Genomic DNA, 24,070 nt, shown 5'->3' with positions numbered 1-24,070 from the left:
GGGGTCAGACACAGAGTGAAACTCCCTCCACACCGGCCCATCACACACTCCCAGGGTCAGACACAGAGTGAAGCTCACTCCACACCGTCCCATCACACACTCCCGGGGTCAGACACAGAGTGAAGCTCCCTCCACACTGTCCCATCACACACTCCCGGGGTCAGACACAGAGTGAATCTCCCTCCACACTGTCCCATCGCACACTCCCGGGGTCAGACACAGAGTGAAACTCCTTCCACACCGTCCCATCGCACACTCCCGGGGTCAGACACGGAGTGAAGCTCCCTCCACACCGTCCCATCACACACTCCCGGGGTCAGAGACAGAGTGAAACTCCCTCCACACTGTCCCATCACACACTCCCGGAGTCAGACACAGAGTGAAACTCCCTCCACACCGTCCTATCACATACTCTCGGGGTCAGTCACAGAGTGAAGCTCCCTCTACACCGTCCCATCACACACTCCCGGGGTCAGACACAGAGTGAAGCTCCCTCCACACCGTCCCATCACACACTCCCGGGGTCAGACACAGAGTGAAGCTCCCTCCACACTGTCCCATCACACACTCCTGGGGTCAGACACAGAGTGAAGCTCCCTCCACACCGTCCCATCACACACTCCCAGGGTCAGACACAGAGTGAAGCTCCCTCCACACCGTCCTATCACACACTCCCGGGGTCAGACACAGAGTGAAGCTCCCTCCACACCGTCCCATCACACACTCCCGGGGTCAGACACAGAGTGAAACTCCCTCCACACCGTCCTATCACACACTCCCGGGGTCAGTCACAGAGTGAAACCCCCTCCACACCGTCCCATCACACACTCCCGGGGTCAGACACAGAGTGAAGCTCCCTCCACACCGTCCTATCACACACTCCCGGGGTCAGTCACAGAGTGAAACCCCCTCCACACCGTCCCATCACACACTCCCCAGGGTCAGACACAGAGTGAATCTCCCTCCACACTGTCCCATCACACACTCCCGGGGTCAGACACAGAGTGAAGCTCCCTCCACACCATCCCATCACACACTCCCGGGGTCAGACACAGAGTGAAACTCCCTCCACACCGTCCCATCACACATTCCCGGGGTCAGACACAGAGTGAAGCTCCCTCCACACCGTCCCATCACACACTCCCAGGGTCAGACGCAGAGTGAAACTCCCTCCACACCACCCATCACGCACACCCGGGGTCAGACACAGAGTGAAGCTCCCTCCATGCAGTCCCATCATACTCTCCCGAGTTTAGACTCAGAGTGAAACTCCCTCTCCACCATCCTGTCACAAACTCCCAGAGCACCTGTACACTGAGGGTCCAGTAATTAGTACCGATGTATTGATGTCCAACTTCTTTCCTGTCAATATTTTGAACAAGGTCCCATTCGGACCAATGAGATTATTCTGATGTATTTGCCACTGAATGTTATAGATCAGGTACCTCTCTGCAGTGTTCTCTGTCTCATTTTTCTCCTTTCTAGTATCCCATGCAAGCTTACAACAAGTGGAGAAACCAGCAGAAAAGTCAGAAATGCCCAAAATCCCAGGTAACTAATAATGTTCTGTTGCTGGAATTGGATTTGGTTTTGGAATTTGTTTATTATTTACAATACTCCAATTCCAACTCATGGTATTTTTTTCCAAGATATAGTCTTGCATTACTGTTCATACAAATCAGATCACTGCACAGTGCATTGAGTTAGAACCAAGGAAAACAATAACAGAATGCAGACTAGAATGTCACAGTTAGAGAGAGAGAGAGAATGAATGAGAATGAATGACAATAGAGTGCAAGGGCATAAAGAGATAGATTGAGAGGTCAAGAATTCATCTGATCATAATAGGGAACTATTTAATGGTCTTGTAACGGGGGTACGAGCCTGGTGGACCCTGCTTTCGGGCTTTGGTGTCTGGTGCCGATGGGAGAAGTGCGAGTGTCTGGGGTGAGTGGGGTTGATTATGTCTGCTGCTTTACTGAGAAGTGTACAAAGAGTTTATGGATGAGACGCTGGTTTCCATAAAAATATTGACTCTTTATTCCTCTCTGTTGTCGAGACATGCCCTGCTGAGTTCCTCCAGTACTGTGCATTCCTCCCTCATTCAGACTGAAGGCGCAATACCTTATATTCTGTCTGGGTAGCCTCCAGCTTGATGGCATTAACATCAATTTTTCAAACTTCTGGTAGTGCCTCCCCCACTTCACCATTCCCATTCCCATTTCCCTCTCTCACCTCATCTCCTTGCCTGCCCATCACCTCCCTCTGGTGTCCCTCCCCCTTTCCTTTCTCCCATGGCCTTCTGTCCTCTCCTGTCAGATTCCCCCTTCTCCAGTCCTTTATCTCTTTCACTAATCAACTTCCCATCTCCTCACTTCACCCCTTCCTGGTTTCACCCATCTCTTTGTATTTCTTCTTCCCCTCTTCCCTCCTCCCTCCTTCTTACACTGACAGCTCATCTTCTTTTCTCCGGTCCTGCTGAAGGGTCTCGGCCCGAAACCTCGACTGTACTTTTATTCCATAGATGCTGCCTGGCCTGCTGAGTTCCTCCAGCATTTTGTGTGTGCGTTGCTCGGATTTCCAGCATCTGCAGATTTCCTCTTGTTTGTGACAGGAATTCATTACCTTCCTTCTCTGGTCACAGGTGCAGCTGCATCTACAAGTTTGTAGATGTCACCACTGTAGTGGGTTGTATCTTTATAACCATGAGAGAGGTGAGAGCTCAGTGACTCGGTAACGATCTATCGCTCAGTAGTCATAAAGCACAACAGCCTGCAAACAGGCCACTCAGTCCGTGCTGCCTAGTGATGTGGACCGTGGCCCTCTGTACCCGTCTACCTCTCCATACACGAGACAATAAATGAACAAATGATAACAGTCCTATTCTGATCCACAGCATGTAAACAACGGCTGAGTGAGAAGCACAATCCCTTCAAGATGCCTCGTGATTGTGACATTTTTACCCTTCGGGACATCGAGAGAGAAGAGAAGAAGAAGGTAGTTATTGAGCCCCAGTCATCAGGCTGTGAACTCCACAATTACTCAGTGGTCAGACACACCTTACACAGACTGCAGGAGGTTTAGAAACTGTGTAGAAGAAATTTCTTTGGCCTATTATCATTACAGTAAAATTTTAATTGGAATCTGTAATTTTCTGCGTATATAGTGGTTGACTTCAAGTTAATTTACAGTCCACTTTTAGCCATATTCGGAACATGCCCCGGCCCCTCCTTGCTCCGGACTTGACACACATCCACCCCCGCCCCCACAAGGTCCAGGACTTGACCTAAGCCCCACCACCCCTGCCCACCTCCCTCTCACCCCTGCCGGCGCCTTGCCACCCCATGCCACACCCTGCCACCCCTCCTCACCTCCTGCCCTCGCTTTTGGAACCCAGCAACAAGAGGAACAAAAGAAACTCAAGGTCTATGAGAAGACCACATACACGGCTCGTGCCAACGCCAAGTGTGGCAAAGCGCTGAAGGCAGAGGAGGAAACAGAGATGGACCCCGAGGCAGTACATCAAACCAACGTGAAAAAACTCGCCGCTCTCAAAGGTGACCCAACGTGGAAGGTTCAAGTCACCAGAGGTACTTCCTCCTTCTTACCGTCTGTGTGAGAGCTAGGGAGAAAGCTGAGAAGCAGGACCTCCAGGGTAGTAATTTCTGGATTGTTGCCTGTGCCATGTGTTAGTGAGGGTAGAAACAGGATGATTTGGCAGATAAATGTGTGGCTGACAAGCTGGTGCAGGGGGCAGGGCTTCAGGTTCTTGGATCATTGGGATCTCCTCTGAGCGAGGTATGACCTGAACCTGAGGGGGAATGATATTCTCACAGGCAGGTTTGTTAGAGCTGCTGGGGAGGGTTTAAATTCATTTGGCGGGAGGGGAATCAGAGAGGAGGGACTCAGGTCTGGACGAATGATAAAAAAGCAAAGATAGCATACAGTCAGACTGTCAGGGAGGGCAGGCAGATGATAGGACAGAATTGAAGCCAGCAGGGTGAGTATCAGTGCATTAGGGATGCAGAATCAAAAAGGGTAGTAAATACAGCACTCAACTGCTACATCTCACTGCACAGAGTATAAGAAACAAGGTGGGTGATCTTGTTCCACTATTACAGATTGTCAGGTATGATGTTGTGGCCATCACTGAACCATGGCCGAAGGATGGTTGTAGTTGGGAGCTGAACGTCCAGGATTACACATTGTATCGGAGGGATAGGAAGGTCGGCAGAGGGGTTGTCGTGGCTTTGCTGGTAAAGAATGGCATCAAATCAGTACAAAGATGTGACATAGGATTGGAAGATGTTGAATCCTTGCAGGTTAAGTTAAGAAACCGCGAGGGTAAAAGGACCCTGATGGCAGTTATACACAGGCCTCCCAACAGTAGCTGGGATGTGGACCATAGATTACAACAGGAAATAGAAAAGGGTGAGTCAAAATGACAATGTTATGGTATTCATGGGAGATTTTAACATGCAGGTCAATTGGGAAAATCAGGCTGGTAATAGATCTCAAGAGAGTGTTTGTTGAATGCCTAAGAGATGGCTTTTTAGAGCAGTTTGTCGTGGGATCAGCTATACTAGATTGGGTGTTATGAAATGAACTGGACATGATTAGGGAGCTTAAGGTAAAAGAACCCTTAGGAGACAGTGATCACAATATAAGAACCCTTAGGAGGCAGAGTTTGATAGATTCTTGATTGGACATGGCATCAAAGGTTACAGGGAGTGGGGTTGAGGAGGAGAAAGAAAGGATCAGCCATGACTGAACGGTGGAGCGGACTCGATGGGCCAAATGGCCTAATTCTGCTCCTATCTCTTGTGGTCTTATCACACACTCCTGGGGTCAGGCACAGAGTGAAGCTCTCTCCGTACCATCCCACCACACACTCCCAGATTAAAAGTTTGGCACAAACATTGTGGTCCAAGGACCTGTACTGTTGTTTGTTCTATAAACCCTTGTGTCACTACCCGTCACAGTGGAGATGAACCATATGGGATGATATTGAGCCTGCATTAGCATAGAAGGAAACATCAGATCACGATGTTTTTGTAATGATCAAGTTGTAGTGTGTATGGATTTCAGCAAGGCATTTAATAAGGTACCCCATGCAAGGCTTATTGAGAAAGTAAGGAGGCATGGGATCCAAGGGGACGTTGCTTTGTGGATCCAGAACTGGCTTGCCCACAGAAGGCAAAGAGTGGTTGTAGACAGGTCATATTCTGCATTGAATACACCAGTGGTGTGCCTCAGGGATCTGTTCTGGGACCGCTACGCTTTGTGATTTTTATGAATGACCTGGATGAGGAAGTGGAGGGATGGGTTAGTAAATTTGCTGCTGACACAAAGGTTGGGGGTGTTGTGGATAGTATGGAGGGCTGTCAGAGGTTACAGCAGGACATTGATAGGATGCAAAACTGGGCTGAGAAGTGGCAGATGGAGTCCAACCCAGATAAGTGTGAGGTGGTTCATTTTGGTAGGTCAAATATGATGACAGAATATAGTATTAATGGTGAGACTCTTGGCAGTGTGGAGGATCAGAGGGATCTTGGGGTCCGAGTCCACAGGACACTCAAAGCAGCTGCGCAGGTTGACTCTGTGGTTAAGAAGGCATACGGTGTATTGGCCTTCACCAATCGTGGGATTGAATTTAAGAGTCAAGAGGTAATATTGCAGCTATATGGGACTCTGGTCAGACCCCACTTGGAGTACTGTGCTCAGTTCTGGTTGCCTCACTACAGGAAGGATGTGAAAACCATAGAAAGGGTGCAGAGGAAGTATACAAGGATGTTGCCTGGATTGGGGAGCATGCCTTATGAGAATAGGTTGAGTGAACTCGGCTTTTTCTTCTTGGAGCGACGGAGGATGAGAGGTGACCTGATAGAGGTGTACAAGATAATGAGAGGCATTGATCGTGTGGATAGTTAGAGGCTTTTTCCCAGGGCTGAAATGGATAACACAAGAGGGCATAGTTTTAAGGTGCTTGGCAGTAGCTACAGAGGAGATGTCAGGGTAAGTTTTTTCACAGAGAGTGTGAGCGCATGGAATGAGCTGCCGACGGCAGTGGTGGAGGCGGATACGATAGGGTCTTTTAAGAGACTCCTGGGTGACTACATCGAGGGCTATGGGTATGCCTAGGTAATTCTAAGGTAAGGACATGTTTGGCACAGCTTTGTGGGCTGAAGGGCCTGTATTGTGCTGTAGGTTTTCTATGTCTCTATGTTTCAAGTTTAATTGTCATTCAGTGATACACAGGGATACTGCTGAACAAAACATCATTCCTCCAGGGCCAAGGGCAGAACACAGTACATACAGTCAGACCTAGCGCATATAGTTACAATAGCACATACATTCACAAAATAATATTAGCATCAAGTCCGCAGATGCCGTGGTCTGAAGATTGATAGCTTATGGGCTGTTGTCCTGGGGCCACTTTTCTGCAAGAACAAGTACATATAATGAAGGGGTTATCCTATGAGTAGAGATTGAGTCGGCTGGGACTTTACTCTCCGGGATACAGAAGAATGAGAGGGAATCTTATAGAAACATACACAATTTTGAAAGGGATAGATAAGATAGAAGTAGGAAAGTTGTTTCCATTGGTGGGTCAGACTAGAACTAGGGGACATTGCCTCGAGATTCAGGGGAGAAGATTTAGGACGGAGATGAGGATAGAATGTTTTTCCCAGAGAGTGGTGAATCTGTGGAATTCTCTGCCCAGGGAAGCAGTTGAGGCTTCCTCACCTAAATATATTTAAGAAGCAGTTAGATAGGTTTTTACATTGTAAGGGAATTAAGGGTTATAGGGAAAAGGTAGGTCGATGGGGCTGAGTTTACGGACAGATCAGCCATGATCTTATTGAATGGCGGGGTAGGCTCGATGGGCTGGATGGCCGACTCCTGCTCCTATTTCTTATGTTCTTATGATACATCAACATTAGTCTTTCTCCAATTTAAAATCTCAGTCTGCAGAACTGACCTATCTTTTACCAACGCAAACATCCACGGCCTCCTCTACTGTAAAGGTGAAGCCACACTCAGGTTGGAGGAACACCACCTTATATTCCGTCTGGGTAGCCTCCAACCTGATGGCATGAACATCGACTTCTCTAACTTCCACTAATGCCCCACCTTCCGCTCGTACCCCATCCGTTATTTATTTTTATAGACACATTATTTCTCTCTCTCTCCCTTTTCTCCCTCTGTCCCTCTGACTACACCCCTTGCCCATCCTCTGGGTTTTTTTTTCCCCATACTCCCTTTCCTTCTCCCCAGACCTCCTGTCCCCTGATCCTCTCATATCCCTTTTGCCAATCACCTGTCCAGATCTTGGCTCCATCCCTCCCCCTCCTGTCTTCTATCATTTCGGATCTCCCCCTCCCCCTCCCACTTTCAAATCTCTTACTAGCTCTTCCTTCAGTTAGTCCTGACAAAGGGTCTCAGCCCGAAACATCGACTGTACCTCTTCCTAGAGATGCTGCCTGGCCTGCTGCATTCACCAGCAACTTTGATGTGTGTAGCTATCTTTTTCCAAGTTTACTTTGAAACTAATGGCATTATGATCACTAGCTGCAAAGGTGCTCCCCTACACAAACTTCTATCACCTCCCTAATGGCAGATCCAGTATCTCACATTCTCTCGTTGGGACTTCTGAGAACTGATTGAGGAAACTTTCCTGAACACATTTGACAAACTCTATCCCATCTAGTCCTTTTACAATATGGCAGTCTCAGTCAATGTGTGCAAAGTTAAAATCACTTCCTATAACAACCTTGTGTTTCTTCCAAAAGTCTGCAATCTCTCTATAATTTGTTCCTCTAAATCCCTATGACCGGTGGGTGGTCTGTACTATAGCCCCAATAACGTGGTCATAACTTTCTAATTCCTCAGTTCTACCCATAACGTTTCACTAAATGTGTTCTCCAGTCTGTCCTCACAGAGCACTGCCGTGACATTTTCCCTGACTAGTAACACCACCCCTCCTCCTTTAATCCCCCCCCCCACTCTGTCACAACTAAAACAACGGAATCCCGGAATATTGAACTGCCAGTCCTGCCCCTCCTGCAAACAAGTCTCACTAATGGCTACGAAATCATAATTCCATATGTTGATCCATGCCCTGAGCTCATAAAAAAATACTATAAATGGCAATAAGAATATGAAGAAAAATAGCGTAAAATTGTGAGGTGATATCCATGGGTTCATAGTCCGTTCAGAATTCTGATGGTAGAGAGGAAGAGGCTGCTCCTAAAACATAGAATGAGGGGATGAGATTTGAAAGAGGGATGCAAAATTTTGAGAGGGATAGATTATTCTGGCTTCTGTTCCCTTACTTTCTGGTCCTGATGAGTCTCCCCTCGAAGCGTTGACTGTTTACTCCTCTCCATTGATGCTACCTGATCTGCTGAGCTATTACCAGCAGTGTGTGTGTGTGTCAGTGTGTGTGTGTGTGTGTCAGTGTTAATGTGTGTGTGTGTGTGTGTGTGTGTTAATGTGTGTGTGTGTCAGTGTTAATGTGTGTGTGTGTGTGTGTGTCAGTGTTTGTGTGTGTGTCAGTGTTAATGTGTGTGTGTGTGTGTGTCAGTGTTTGTGTGTGTGTGTCACTGTTAATGTGTGTGTGTGTGTTAATGTGTGTGTGTGTCAGTGTTAATGTGTGTGTGTGTCAGTGTTAATGTGTGTGTGTGTGTGTCAGTGTTTGTGTGTGTGTGTGTGTCACTGTTAATGTGTGTGTGTGTGTCAGTGTTAATGTGTGTGTGTGTGTCAGTGTTTGTGTGTGTGTGTCACTGTTAATGTGTGTGTGTGTGTCAGTGTTAATGTGTGTGTGTGTCAGTGTTAATGTGTGTGTGTGTGTCAGTGTTTGTGTGTGTGTGTGTCACTGTTAATGTGTGTGTGTGTGTCAGTGTTAATGTGTGTGTGTGTGTTAATGTGTGTGTGTGTCAGTGTTAATGTGTGTGTGTGTGTGTCAGTGTTAATGTGTGTGTGTGTCAGTGTTAATGTGTGTGTGTGTCACTGTTAATGTGTGTGTGTGTCAGTGTTAATGTGTGTGTGTGTCACTGTTAATGTGTGTGTGTGTGTGTGTGTGTTAATGTGTGTGTGTGTGTCAGTGTTAATGTGTGTGTGTGTGTGTTAATGTGTGTGTGTGTCAGTGTTAATGTGTGTGTGTGTGTCAGTGTTTGTGTGTGTGTGTCACTGTTAGTGTGTGTGTGTGTGTTAATGTGTGTGTGTCAGTGTTAATGTGTGTGTGTCAGTGTTAATGTGTGTGTGTGTGTGTTAATGTGTGTGTGTGTTAATGTGTGTGTGTCAGTGTTAATGTGTGTGTGTGTCACTGTTAATGTGTGTGTGTGTGTGTGTTAATGTGTGTGTGTGTGTCAGTGTTAATGTGTGTGTGTGTGTGTTAATGTGTGTGTGTGTCAGTGTTAATGTGTGTGTGTGTCAGTGTTAATGTGTGTGTGTGTGTGTGTCACTGTTAATGTGTGTGTGTGTGTGTGTTAATGTGTGTGTGTGTGTCAGTGTTAATGTGTGTGTGTGTGTGTGTTAATGTGTGTGTGTGTCAGTGTTAATGTGTGTGTGTGTTAATGTGTGTGTGTGTGTTAATGTGTGTGTGTGTCAGTGTTAATGTGTGTGTGTGTGTCAGTGTTTGTGTGTGTGTGTGTCACTGTTAATGTGTGTGTGTGTGTGTTAATGTGTGTGTGTGTCAGTGTTAATGTGTGTGTGTGTGTTAATGTGTGTGTGTGTCAGTGTTTGTGTGTGTGTGTGTGTCACTGTTAATGTGTGTGTGTGTGTGTTAATGTGTGTGTGTGTGTCAGTGTTAATGTGTGTGTGTGTGTGTCACTGTTAATGTGTGTGTGTGTCAGTGTTAATGTGTGTGTGTGTGTGTTAATGTGTGTGTGTGTGTTAATGTGTGTGTGTGTCACTGTTAATGTGTGTGTGTGTGTTAATGTGTGTGTGTGTGTCAGTGTTAATGTGTGTGTGTGTGTGTGTGTGTGTGTGTGTGTGTGTGTGTGTGTGTGTGTTACTCTGGTTTTCCAGCTTCTGCAGCTATCGTGTTAATGTGTGTGTGTGTTACTCTGGTTTTCCAGCTTCTGCAGCTATCGTGTTAATGTGTGTGTGCCCTTTCAGACCGTCACATTGAGAAGGAAACACTGAATGATTACATCAACAAGAAGCGGGAAATGTTTATGCTTCAGGTAACTCTCTAATTAACACTGTGGAGAATCTATTTGATGTAGCATCTTCTCCAGGCTAAATTCAAATTGACAGATTGGTTTATTATTGTCATATGCACCGAGGTACAGTGAAAGCCACCTTTGGTTTGAATGCCATCCATACAGTTTATTTCATCACATCACTGAGGTGGTCCGGGGAAAACGAGAACAGAATGCAGTATATTGCTGTTGGAATTGGTTTATGATAGTCACGTGTACTGGGATACAGTGAGAAGCTAGTCTTGCACCCTGTTCATACAGATCCTATCATTAAGCGGTGAGTGAGGGAGAACAAGGGAAAACAATAACAGAATGCAGAATAAAGAGTAACAGCTACTGAAAAGGTGCAGTGCAGTTAAGTTCATAACTGGCCAGGCTGTGAGGCCAAGAGTCCATCGTATTGTACAAGGGATCTTTCAATAGTTGAATAACAGTGGGGTAGAAACTGCCCTTGGGCTTGGTGGGGCCTGTTTTCAGGCTTTATCTTCTGCCTGATGAGAGGGGGGGAGAGAATATGGAATGTGTAGGACGCTTTGGGGTCAGCGAGAAGTGCACACAAAGTCCACGCAGGTACGGCTAGTTCCTGAGTTGTGGCCGTAACTCTGCAGTTTCTTGCAGCTGTGTGGGGAGGCAGATGAGATGGGCGTAGTGTTGTCCTAGTTCTTAATGCTCCCTGGGCAATTGTTTGTGTCCAGTACTCGCTGACCATGAAGAAGGACGAGATCGGGAAACTGGAAGAAGCCGCAGCTGCCGAGGAACAGAAATTGCAGATGGCGGAGCGATTCCTGGAGGAGGACGCCGCCATGTTCGACGAGTTCTTGAAGGAGAACGACAAGAATTCAGTGCAAGCAATGCAAATGTAAACGTGGAACCTTTTCTATTCTCCACAGGAGCTAAAGTCTCCAACCAATGTCCGATTCAGAAACAGGTTTATTATCACTGACTTTTATAGCTTGATATCAGATGTTTACTGGTTGCAGTACAGTGCAAGGGCCTAAGTTACAAACAGAGATACTAAATATACAAGTAGTGCAAAAAGAGAGCGAAATATTGAGGTCATGTTCATGGACCGTTCAGAGATCTGACGGTGAAGAAACTGTTTCTGAAACATTGAGTGTGGGACTTCAGGCTCCTGTACCTCCTCCCTGACGTCGGTAATGAGAAGAGGGCATGTCCTGAGCGGTCAAAATCAGAGTAAGAATCGGATTTTTTATCCGTAAGACCATAAAACTGGAGCACAATTATGCCACTCGCCCATCGAGTCCACCATTCCATCATGGCTGATTTATTATCCCTCTCAAATTCCTTTCTGTAACCTTTAACACACGCTGGCCAATCAAAAATCTTTCAACCTCTGCTTTAAATATACTCAGTGACTTAGTCTCCATAGCTGCCCATGGCAATGGATTCCACAGATTCACCACAATCTCTCTGAAGAAATTCCTTTTCATTTCTGTTCATCTCTAGATGGACAACCTTCTGTTCTGTGGCCCCAGAGGTGAGACAGGACTCTCTGCTCCCCAGGATTACGTGTTGACTCTGTTTGTATTTGCCTAGCGGGTGGTGATGGGGGAGGAGTTCTCTGTAGGACGTTGGCTGTTTGAGTGTGCTTGGAGACAGGTTTTCGCCCTGTAGATTACTAGATGGTTCAGCTCGCATGGGGAATCTCTGTAGGTTCTGTGGCCCCAGAGAGGGGACAGAACTACTCTCTGTCCCCCAGGATTGAAGTGTTGACCCTGTGTGTATTTGCAGAGCGGAGCAGGAGACCAAACTGAAGCTGGAAAAAGTTGCAGAGATAAAGAAGTTGACAACGCAGATGATGGCAGTGAAAAAGTGAGTGCTTTATTCGATCAGATTCACTTATCACGCATACGTTGAAACGGAGTGAAATGTGCCGCTTGTGTTAACAACCCACAACAACCCGAGGCTGTGCTGGGGGCAACTCGCCAGTGCCAACATACATTCCAGTTCCAGAGTAACATGCCCACCGTGCCCAGCAGAGCAAGACAAGCAACAACAACACGAACCATGTCCTACCTCCCACCCAACCACGCAGACAGTCCTCCCACCCCAGGGGAGGCCTCCAGACTCTAGGCTTTGCTTCAGTTTTTGGGATGGGGATGTTGGTTACAAATGTCCTTCAGAGGTGGGAGTGAGCCTCTTTGACCTTCTCTTGTCCTACTGATTGGCAAGTTAGAATGAAGGGTCGAAGAACCGGACAACACTGGGGTCTGCCGCACGATTTAGACACCAGGGTCAGAGATGGAATGGCAATGTATTTTGAAATCGGGATGGTGGTGAAGTGGTGGTTTTCCTCTGTAACCCACACGGAACATTGGAGAAACTCCAGGTTAGGCAGCATCTGTGGAGGGGAATAAACAGTCAGCATTTCAGGCCGAGACTCTCTGTAACGACTGGAAAGGAGTGGGGAAGATGCCAGAATAAGAAAGTGGGAAGGAGGGGCAATGGGTGGAAAAGGCTGAAAAAGATGGGACAGGGGAGTGAGCCATGGAAGAAGAGCAAAGAGGAGGGGAACCAGTGGGGGGTGAGGAGAGGAGAAGGGATAACAGGGGCCAGACTAGGGAATGGAAAAGGAGAGGAGGGGGAGGGGAGAAAAATTACCGGAAGTTAGAGAAATCTATGTTCATGCTGTCTGGTTGGTGGCTACCCGAGTGGTACAGTATGTGAGGTGTTGGTCCTCCAGCCTGAGAGTGACCTCATCATGGCTGTAGAGGATACTACGGACTGACGTCTAACCTTTCCCAAAATGCAACACATCTGGATTTAACTCCACCTTCCATGTCTTTGCCCATGTTACCAAACGGTCCACATCCTGCTGAATTCATTTGCAATCTTCCTCACTCTCCACAGTTCCACCAATTTCTGTGTCATTTACAAACTCAGTGATCAGACCGCCTCTATTATCATCCAAATAATTTCTATATATCACAAACAAAAGAGGTCCTACCAATGATCCCTGCAGAACACCATTGGTCCTTGTCAAAAGCTTTACTAAAGTCCTCAAACTCCACACCCTTCCTGTAAAGGGGTGACCAGAAATACACACAATACTCCAAATGTGGTCTGACCAAAGGCCAACATGACTTCCTGACTCCTTTACCCAAGGTCCCAACCAAGAACACAAGCATGCCATCTGCATTCCCCACCACCTATCCACTTGTGTTACCCCTTTCAGGGAGATGTGGACTTGCACCCCGAGATCCCTCTGGACATCAGTGCTCCTGAGGGTCTTGCCATTCACTGTACACTTTCCTCTTGCACTTGACCTTCCAAAGTGCAACACATCTGGATTTAACTCCACCTTCCATGTCTCTGCCCGTGTTACCAAACGGTCCACATCCTGCTGAATTCATTCACAGTCTTCCTTACTCTCCAGAATTCCATCAATTTTCATATCCTCTACAAACTTCACTCCTACATTTCCATCCAGGTTAATTAAATATTTCACAAACATCAGATGCCCCAGCTCTGATGCCTGTAGACACCATTGCGCACAGACCTCCTGCCAGAACAACACATCTTCATCACTGCCCCCGTTTTCTAACAGCCAAACTAATTGTGAATCCAACTTGCCAACTCACTGTGGATCACCTGTGACTTAATCTTCTGGACTAGCTTACCACCAGAGACATTATTTATTTTATTAACATAGAACACAGCACACAATGTTGTGCTGACCCTTTAACATTCTTAGATCAATCTAACCCTTCTCTCCCCTTAGTCCTCCAGTTTTCTATCATCTATGTGCCTATCTAAGAGTTTCTTAAATTCCACTGATGTATCTATTTCTACTATCACCCCTGGCAGTGCATTCCATGCACCCGCCGTTCTCTGTGCGTCTGTGTGTATAATATAAAAAAAGCTGCCTCTGACATTCTCCCCCCACCCCTACACTTTCTTCCAATCGCCTTAAAATCATGCCCCTTTGTATTAGTCATTTCTGCCCTCCGAAAAAAGTCTCTGGCTCTCCACTCGATCTCCCTCTTATCATCTTGTACACCTCTGTCAAGTCACCTCCCATCCAAAGGGAAACACCCTAGCTCGCTCAAGCTAGCCTCAGTGAAGTTCATGTAGATAAAGTTCATGCAGTTCATGTAGGTACAGAGGAGATTTACCAGGATGTTGCCTGGTTTAGAGAGTATGCATTATGATCAGAGATTAAGGGAGATAGGGCTTTACTCTTTGGAGAGAAGGAGGATGAGAGGAGACATGATAGAGGTGTACAAGATAATAAGAGGAATAGATAGAGTGGATAGCCAGCGCCTCTTCCCCAGGGCACCACTGCTCAATACAAGAGGACATGGCTTTAAGGTAAGGGGCGGGAAGTTCAAAGGGGATATTAGAGGAAGGTTTTTTACTCAGAGTGGTTGGTGCGTGGAATGCACTGCCTGAGTCAGTGGTGGAGGCAGATACACTAGTGAAATTTAAGAGACTACTAGACAGGTATATGGAGGAATTTAAGGTGGGGGGTTATGTGGGATGCAGGGTTTAAGGGTCAGCACAACATTATGGGCCGAAGGGCCTGTACTGTGCTGTACTATTCTATGTTCTATGACACCTACCGCCCTAACCTCATCAGTCACTTTCATCTCCTTAACAAGCTCAAATCACATTTGTTGGACATGACCTCCTCAGACACAGATACCTAGCTGTCCCCAATAACTCCACGTTGTTTTCTATAGTGGGGAGTCTAGGACCAGAGGACACAGCCTCAGAATAGAACGAAGATGAGGAGGAATTTCTTCAGTCAGAAGGTGATGAATTTGTGGAATTCATTATCACAGATGGCTGTGCAGTCCAAGTTATTGGGATAGATTCTTGATTAGTAAAGGTGTCAAGGGTTACAGGGAGAAGGCAGGAGAATTCTGCTCCTATATCTTGTGCTTTTCCAAATACAAGTAATCCTGTTGCTAAGGAATCCCTATCAATAATGTTCCCACCACAAGAGTAAATCACAGGCCAATGTCCCAACTGGTCGCTTTATTTTCAGATTTTGTTTCAGCATTCCAACATCTGCAGGTTGCATTCACTCTGGCTTCAGTGTCCTGATGCCCCCCTCCCCCACCCACCTTACTGTCCGCAAAGCAGAGCGCGAACCAGTGTCACTTACCTCTGTCCTTCTCACTCCTCCAGCGACATTGTCAAGTATGAGGAGACGCTGAAGGACTACCGGGTGTACAGGGATTTCCTGATGAAACTGTCTCCAAAGGAGTGGAGGGAAGAGAGGGAGAGGAAGAAAAAGGAAATAAAGTTGGCAAAAATCAGTTCAAGAGAAGCATCCAGGATTGCACCACTGCCTGTCGTAGACCGTGCGTATCAGCCAAATGACTTGTTGTTTTACTTGGGTGCCCAGAACCGATCCCAACGGAACACGAATTGTCACAAACTACCAGGCAGAATTGACTGCATCCTCAACCTCTGTCTGGCATCAGTGGGCAAGCCAGTTCTGAGTTTTCCCTGGATCCCATGCATCCTCGCGTTCTGAATGAGCCTACCATGGGGAACCTTATTAAACACCTTACTAAAATCCATACACACCACATCCACTGCTCCACCTTCATCAATGTGCTTTGTCAAATACGCAAAGAATTCAATCAGGATCGTGAGGCATGACCTGCCCCCCACAAAGCCATGCTGATTATCTCTAATCAGGCAATACTTCTCCAAATACTTTTAAATCCTGTCTGTAAGAATTCTCGCCATTAATTTGCCCACCACTGGTAAAATTCACTGGTCTGTAATTCCCAGGATCATCCCTACTCCCTTTCTTGAACAAAGGAGTGACATTTGTCAGCCTCCAGTCATCAGTGAGGACACAAAGATTATTGTCAAGAGCTCAGCAATCTCTCCCCTTGCTTCCCGTAGTAACCTGGGGTACATCCCATCTGGCCCTGGGGACATCTATCCTAATACTTTTCAAAAGTTCCAGTACATCCTCTTTCTGAACATCAGCATGTTCCATCATATCAGCCTGTTTTACTCTGTCCTCACAAATGTCTATGTCCCTCTCACCGGTCAATACCGAAGCAAGGTATACATTAAGGACCTCCCCTACCTCCTCCGACTCCAGACACATGTTTCCTGTTCTATCCCTGATTGATCCTACCCCCAGTCTAGTCATGGTCCTTTTCTTCATGTACTTGTAGAATGCCCTGGGGATTTCCTTGATCTTCCTCACCAAGGTCTTCTCATGCCCCCTTTGAGCTCTCCCAAGATCATTCTTCAGCTCCTTCCTGGCTACCTTGTAACTCTCCAGAGCCTTGTCTGATCCTTGCTTCCTAAACCTTAAATAAGCCTCTTTCTTCCTCTTGACGAGGTGTTCCATATCTCTTGTTAACCATGGTTCCTTCACCCCACCGTCCTTTCCGTCTCAATGGGACTAGCCTATCGAGAACTCCGTGCAAGTGCTCCTGAAACAACCTCCACGTTTCCACTGTCCAACTCCCCAAGTACAACTGTTCCCAATTCACATTCATAGCATCATAATTGGCACTCTCCCAGTTAAATATTTTTCCTAACCATCTGCTCATATACTGTAGCTCTCCAAGTCTATGGTAAAAGTCAGGGGGTTGTGGTCGCTGATACCTGACCCAGTTCATTATCTACTGCAGATCCAGTGTAGCCTCTCTAGATGGCCTGTTTACATATTGTATCATGAATCCTTCCTGGCCACACCTAGCAAATTCTGCCCATCGAAACCTTTTGCACTAAGGAGGTGTCAATCAATATTTGGGAAGTTGAAGTCACCCATGATAACAACCCTGTTATTTTTGCACCTTTTCAAACTCTGCTTCCCAATTTATTCCTCAGTGTCTCTAGTGCTATTGGAGGGTCTGCAGAGTACTCCCAATAGAGTGATTGCTCCCTTCCTGTTTCTGACTTCCACCTACACTTGACTCGGTAGACAATCCCTCGACAGCATCCTCTTTTACTGCAGCTGTGATCCTCTCCCTGAATGGCAGTGAGACTCCCCAGCTCCTTCACCCCTCTTCCCCAGTGAAACATCTACACCCCAGAACATTCAGCAGCTACCCCCCTTGAGAATGCTGTGTACCTGGGCACCTGGGAGGCAACATACAGCCCAGGTGTGGCTATCACATCCACAGAATCTGCTTTCATTTCCTCTAATGATGGAGCCTCCAATCATTACTGCAGATTCACCCCCACACCCCCCTTTCCTAACGAGCACAGGGCCAGACTCACCCCCACCCCCCCTTTCCTAATGAGTCACAGGGCCAGACTCACCCCCACCCCCCCCTTTCCTAATGAGTCACAGGGCCAGACTCAGTGCCAGAGACCAGGTTGCTGTCGTCCTCCCCAACAGTATCCTCAACGATATGCTGTACCTTTCATTAAGGGGAAAAGCACAGAGTTCCCCTCACTGCCGAGTAAGCGACGGCCAGTCGGGGAATGGGGGCCTTTGTGGGGCTGATGAGCTCAGGCTTGTGTTAATGGGGCCTCTCCCTCCTTTCCGCCTGCAGGAAAGGGCAGTCGAATTGGCGTGCAGTCAGTCATAGGGATGCGGTCTCCGCTGCAGCGATCCAAGGACTCTGCCAAATGGAGGAAGTAAGTACACAGTACAGCGAGGGACCCCGGCACCTTGAGGGCGAGGGGGCAGTGAGACTGCAGCAGGAATGCATCAAAAGCACAGGGCACAGTTCCAGCATACAGGAGGGGTGTTACTTTGTGTGTGATGGGACGGTGTGGAGGGAGTTTCACTCTGTGTCTGACCCCGGGAGTGTGTGATGGGTCAATGCGGAGGGAGTTTCACTCTGTGTCTGACCCCGGGAGTGTGTGATGGGACAGTGTGGAGGGAGCTTCACTCTGTGTCTGACCCCGGGAGTGTGCGATGGGACGGTGTGGAGGGAGATTCACTCTGTGTCTGACCACGGGAGTGTGTGATGGGACAGTGTGGAGGGAGTGTGTGATGGGACAGTGTGGGGGGAGTGTGTGATGGGACAGTGTGGGGGGAGCTTCATTCCTGCCACGGCCTATGATTCAGTCTCTGCTGGATGTGTCGTCCCCAATGAGATTACTAAGAATCCCATTGTTGAACTGTGTCTCCTCTGGTGACTGTTGATGTCACATTGAGCCGATCTGGGGTGAGGGGGTGAGTGGGTGAGGCAAGGGTGTACATTTCACACCCTAGCTACTCTGTTAACCCTTTGTGTCCTGTTTCCTGTTAAGGACCAGTGCTGTTTCCATTGAGGCGAAGTCTGAGGAGTTGGACTGGTCAAGCAATGACGAGGTTTGGTTGACTTTTCAGTCATACATCATTTCACGGTATCAATTGCTTGCTGACACCATTGTTCCAGCCAGCTCATCCTCCCTGTCAGCATCCTTTTATTTTCATTACGTTTAGCAAGACATAGAAACATAGAAACATAGAAAATAGGTGCAGGAGTAGGCCATTCGGCCCTTCGAGCCTGCACCGCCATTTATTATGATCATGGCTGATCATCCAACTCAGAACCCAGCCTTCCCTCCATACCCCCTGACCCCTGTAGCCACAAGGGCCATATCTAACTTCCTTTTAAACATAGCTAATGAACTGGCCTCAACAGTTTGCTGTGGCAGAGAATTCCACAGATTCACCACTCTCTGTGTGAAGAAGTTTTTCCTAATCTCGGTCCTAAAAGGCTTCCCCTCTATCCTCAAACTGTGACCCCTCGTTCTGGACCTCCCCAACATCGGGAACAATCTTCCCGCATCTAGCCTGTCCAATCCCTTTAGGATCTTATACGTTTCAATCAGATCCCCCCTCAATCTTCTAAATTCCAACGAGTACAAGCCCAGTTCATCCAGTCTTTCTTCATATGAAAGACCTGCCATCCCAGGAATCAATCTGGTGAACCTTCTTTGTACTCCCTCTATGGCAAAGATGTCTTTCCTCAGATTAGGGGACCAAAACTGCACACAATACTCCAGGTGTGGTCTCACCAAGGCCTTGTACAACTGCAGTAGTACCTCCCTGCTCCTGTACTCGAATCCTCTCGCTATAAATGCCAGCATACCGTTCGCCTTTTTCACCGCCTGCTGTACCTGCATGCCCACTTTCAATGACTGGTGTATAATGACACCCAGGTCTCGTTGCACCTCCCTTTTTCCTAATCGGCCACCATTCAGATAATAATCTGTTTTCCTATTTTTGCCACCAAAGTGGATAACTTCACATTTATCCACATTAAATTGCATCTGCCATGAGTTTGCCCACTCACCCAACCTATCCAAGTCACCCTGCATCCTCTTAGCATCCTCCTCACTGCTAACACTGCCACCCAGCTTCGTGTCATCCGCAAACTTGGAGATGCTGCATTTAATTCCCTCATCCAAGTCATTAATATATATTGTAAACAACTGGGGTCCCAGCACTGAGCCTTGCGGTACCCCACTAGTCACCGCCTGCCATTCTGAAAAGGTCCCGTTTATTCCCACTCTTTGCTTCCTGTCTGCTAACCAATTCTCCACCCACACCAATACCTTACCCCCAATACCGTGTGCTTTAAGTTTGCACACTAATCTCCTGTGTGGGACCTTGTCAAAAGCCTTTTGAAAATCCAAATATACCACATCCACTGGTTCTCCCCTATCCACTCTACTAGTTACATCCTCAAAAAATTCTATGAGATTCGTCAGACATGATTTTCCTTTCACAAATCCATGCTGACTTTGTCCGATCATTTCACCGCTTTCCAAATGTGCTGTTATCACATCCTTGATAACTGACTCCAGCAGTTTCCCCACCACCGACGTTAGGCTAACCGGCCTATAATTCCCCGGTTTCTCTCTCCCTCCTTTTTTAAAAAGTGGGGTTACATTAGCCACCCTCCAATCCTCAGGAACTAGTCCAGAATCTAACGAGTTTTGAAAAATTATCACTAATGCATCCACTATTTCTTGGGCTACTTCCTTAAGCACTCTGGGATGCAGACCATCTGGCCCTGGGGATTTATCTGCCTTCAATCCCTTCAATTTACCTAACACCACTTCCCTACTAACATGTATTTCGCTCAGTTCCTCCATCTCACTGGACCCTCTGTCCCTTACTATTTCTGGAAGATTATTTATGTCCTCCTTAGTGAAGACAGAACCAAAGTAATTATTCAATTGGTCTGCCATGTCCTTGCTCCCCATAATCAATTCACCTGTTTCTGTTTGCAGGGGACCTACATTTGTCTTTATCAGTCTTTTCCTTTTTACATATCTATAAAAGCTTTTACAGTCCGTTTTTATGTTCTCTGCCAGTTTTCTCTCATAATCTTTTTTCCCCTTCCTAATTAAGCCCTTTGTCCTCCTCTGCTGAACTCTGAATTTCTCCCAGTCCTCAGGTGAGCCACTTTCTCTGGCTAATTTGTATGCTACTTCTTTGGAATTGATACTATCCCTAATTTCTCTTGTCAGCCACGGGTGCACTACCTTCCTTGATTTATTCTTTTGCCAAACTGGGATGAACAATTGTTGTAGTTCATCCATGCAACCTTTAAATGCTTGCCATTGCATATCCACCGTCAATCCTTTAAGTGTCATTTGCCAGTCTATCTTAGCTAATTCACGACTCATACCTTCAAAGTTACCCCTCTTTAAGTTCAGAACCTTTGTTTCTGAATTAACTACGTCACTCTCCATGTTAATGAAGAATTCCACCATATTATGGTCACTCTTACCCAAGGGGCCTCTCACGACAAGATCGCTAATTAACCCTTCCTCATTGCTCAAAACCCAGTCCAGAATAGCCTGCTCTCTAGTCGGTTCCTCGACATGTTGGTTCAAAAAACCATCCCGCATACATTCCAAGAAATCCTCTTCCTCAGCACCTTTACCAATTTGGTTCACCCAGTCTACATGTAGATTGAAGTCACCCATTATAACTGCTGTTCCTTTATTGCACACATTTCTAATTTCCTGTTTAATACCATCTCCGACCTCACTACTACTGTTAGGTGGCCTGTACACAACTCCCACCAGCGTCTTCTGCCCCTTAGTGTTACGCAGCTCTACCCATATCGATTCCACATCTTCCCGGCTTATGTCCTTCCTTTCTATTGCGTTAATCTCTTTTTTAACCAGCAACGCCACCCCACCTCCCCTTCCTTCATGTCTATCCCTCCTGAATATTGAATATCCCTGAACGTTGAGCTCCCATCCCTGGTCACCCTGGAGCCATGTCTCTGTGATCCCAACTATATCATAATCATTAATAACAATCTGCACTTTCAATTCATCCACCTTATTACGAATGCTCCTTGCATTGACACATAAACCCTTCAGGCGCTCTTTTACAACTCTCTTAGCCCTTATATCGGTGGCCGATTAGGAAAAGGGGAGGTGCAACGAGACCTGGGTGTCATTATACACCAGTCATTGAAAGTGGGCATGCAGGTACAGCAGGCGGTGAAAAAGGCGAACGGTATGCTGGCATTTATAGCGAGAGGATTCGAGTACAGGAGCAGGGAGGTACTACTGCAGTTGTACAAGGCCTTGGTGAGACCACACCTGGAGTATTGTGTGCAGTTTTGGTCCCCTAATCTGAGGAAAGACATCCTTGCCATAGAGGGAGTACAAAGAAGGTTCACCAGATTGATTCCTGGGATGGCAGGTCTTTCATATGAAGAAAGACTGGATGAACTGGGCTTGTACTCGTTGGAATTTAGAAGATTGAGGGGGGATCTGATTGAAACGTATAAGATCCTAAAGGGATTGGACAGGCTAGATGCGGGAAGATTGTTCCCGATGTTGGGGAGGTCTAGAACGAGGGGTCACAGTTTGAGGATAGAGGGGAAGCCTTTTAGGACCGAGGTTAGGAAAAACTTCTTCACACAGAGAGTGGTGAATCTGTGGAATTCTCTGCCACAGCAAACTGTTGAGGCCAGTTCATTAGCTATGTTTAAAAGGAAGTTAGATATGGCCCTTGTGGCTACAGGGGTCACGGGGTATGGAGGGAAGGCTGGGTTCTGAGTTGGATGATCAGCCATGATCATAATAAATGGCGGTGCAGGCTCGAAGGGCCGAATGGCCTACTCCTGCACCTATTTTCTATGTTTCTATGTTTCTATATACAATTATGTTGAAAAGTGGCCCTTTTTAATGCTTGCCCTGGATTTGTCGGCCTGCCACTTTTACTTTTCCCCTTTGTACTTTTTGCTTCTACGCTCACTTTACACCCCTCTGTCTCTCTGCACTGGTTCCCATCCCTCTGTTGTGAACTAACCTCCTCACACCTAGCCTCTTTAATTTGATTCCCACCCCCCAACCATTCTAGTTTAAAGTCACCTCAGTAGCCCCCGCTAATCTCCCTGTCATGGAGTAGACCCTGTACCCTTTCAACCACACCACCCCGCAACCTCAACAACCACGAGTAACCCTACCCTAATCACCAATTCACCTACCCAGTTTGTGGGAGGAACCTGGAGCACCCAGGGAAAACCCAGACATTCCACAGTGGGGAACGTACAGACACTCCTCACAGAGCAGCTCCGGAATTGGTCTCCGATCTCCGGAATGTCCTGTGCCGTCATTGCGTTGTGCTAACCACCACGTCGCTGTGGTGCCCCATCACCCCCACCAGTGCCTCTGCACGCACTGACGATGGGACAGCGCGATAGCGTAGCGGTTAGTGCAGGGCCGTACAGCACGAGAGATCAGACTTGAATACCACCACCTCAGTAAGGGCTTTGTACATCCTCCCCGTGACCAAGCGAGTTTCCTCCGGGTGCTCTGGTTTCCTCCCACACGCCAAAGGGTGAGTAAATCGTGGCACCGGAAGCATGGCGACGCTCGCAGGCTGCCCCGCGCACATCCTCAGACTGTGCTGGTTGTTGACGTGTTGCACTGTACGAATGACAAGTAAAGCTGGTTACTCGGATCAGTGTCTGTTCACAAGCTGGATCAATAAGGGATCCACGTTTCTATTTCCAAGTTTGCTCATGGTTCACGCAGAGATGCGTTTGTGAGCAGCAGGCAAGGAGACGTCCACGAGCTGTGTGAGTGGGGAGAGCATGGCAAGAGCAGTTAACCTTCAGTGGGAGTCCGAGATGTGGAGGGAGCAAAGGGGAGGAGTAGGGATGTGGAGGGGGCGGAGGGAACGAGCCAGGGGGATACGGAGGGGCTGAGGAGGGGAGGAGTCAGGGACGGTGGGGAGTAGAGGGTGTGGAGGGGTCGAAGGGAGGATCCACTGTCTGAGCTTTGATCTTGGACAGGAACCGGAGATTTACTTCACCGACCCGAAGCAGTTGTTGGACATCTACACTGAACTGGAGGAGCACAACCTGTCACTCATCCTCAACTCGCAGGAGACCGAGGAGGCCGTGGAGGAGATCAAACAGGCCATGGCTGATGCGCAGGTTAAAATGTACATCCACCTGCTGTGATCACTGGCGTCCGTGACCTCCTCCCAACAAGCCGTGAAACCTCCTCCCTTCTTCCCTCCCTACCCATGTGAACCTCCTCCCCCTCCAGTGTGACCTCTCAAACTCCTCCCTGTCAGTGGTGCCTTCACCTACCTGAGCCCTTAGCTCGGGAATCCTCTGGGCCACCCTCTGCTGTCTGAACCCACCCCCTCAGTTACAACCATCTGATGCATGTTTTAGTCACATTTAATTGCCCAGTGTTTTTCTCCCCCGGATCCCATTGTGTTTGAAGTGTTGCTCAGAACTGCAAATTTGATCTCTTCAACCTTTCCCAACCGAGCAGGCTCCCAGGGTGAATGGCTACTCCTGTCCCCCAGACTCGGGAGGTGAGGGGTGCTCGTCCTGTTTCCTGGGGATGGTGGGAGGGTCCCCAGGACTGTGGACATGATGACCAGAGTCTACTGGAAGTGGTGGATACGGCCCAGTCCACCACAG

General features: G+C 47.5%; 2 protein-coding genes across 3 annotated transcripts in view; one reads left to right on the top strand and one right to left on the bottom strand.

Annotated features, from left to right (window-relative positions):
- Positions 1–24,070, top strand: part of cfap100 (cilia and flagella associated protein 100) — a 45,057-nt gene that overhangs the window by 11,149 nt on the left and 9,838 nt on the right. The window contains exons 3-12 of the mRNA XM_063068272.1: positions 1,486–1,551; positions 2,897–2,997; positions 3,398–3,590; positions 10,123–10,190; positions 10,904–11,067; positions 11,961–12,041; positions 15,363–15,538; positions 17,711–17,795; positions 18,417–18,477; positions 23,426–23,577. Of these exons, the coding sequence (XP_062924342.1) occupies positions 1,486–1,551; positions 2,897–2,997; positions 3,398–3,590; positions 10,123–10,190; positions 10,904–11,067; positions 11,961–12,041; positions 15,363–15,538; positions 17,711–17,795; positions 18,417–18,477; positions 23,426–23,577 (1,147 nt within the window). The remainder of the gene's footprint in view (positions 1–1,485; positions 1,552–2,896; positions 2,998–3,397; positions 3,591–10,122; positions 10,191–10,903; positions 11,068–11,960; positions 12,042–15,362; positions 15,539–17,710; positions 17,796–18,416; positions 18,478–23,425; positions 23,578–24,070) is intronic.
- The window catches only part of LOC134356979 (zinc finger protein ZXDC-like), a 57,415-nt gene continuing 45,516 nt past the window's right edge, over positions 12,172–24,070 (bottom strand). Inside the window, exons 11-12 of one of the 2 annotated variants that reach the window (XR_010020478.1) lie at positions 15,340–15,426; positions 12,172–12,570 (exon numbers count right to left, since the gene is read on the bottom strand). The gene's annotated coding sequence lies outside the window, so the exon portion shown is untranslated. Of the gene's footprint in view, positions 12,571–15,339; positions 15,427–22,899; positions 23,058–24,070 lie in introns of those variants that run through there. The other variant, XR_010020479.1, reaches the window with a different exon arrangement.

The sequence above is a fragment of the Mobula hypostoma genome, chromosome 15, assembly GCF_963921235.1.
Source record: "Mobula hypostoma chromosome 15, sMobHyp1.1, whole genome shotgun sequence".
Taxonomy (NCBI): Eukaryota; Metazoa; Chordata; class Chondrichthyes; order Myliobatiformes; family Myliobatidae; genus Mobula; species Mobula hypostoma.
Note: the sequence above shows the minus strand (reverse complement) of the source record. Positions and strands in the feature narration are given on the sequence as shown.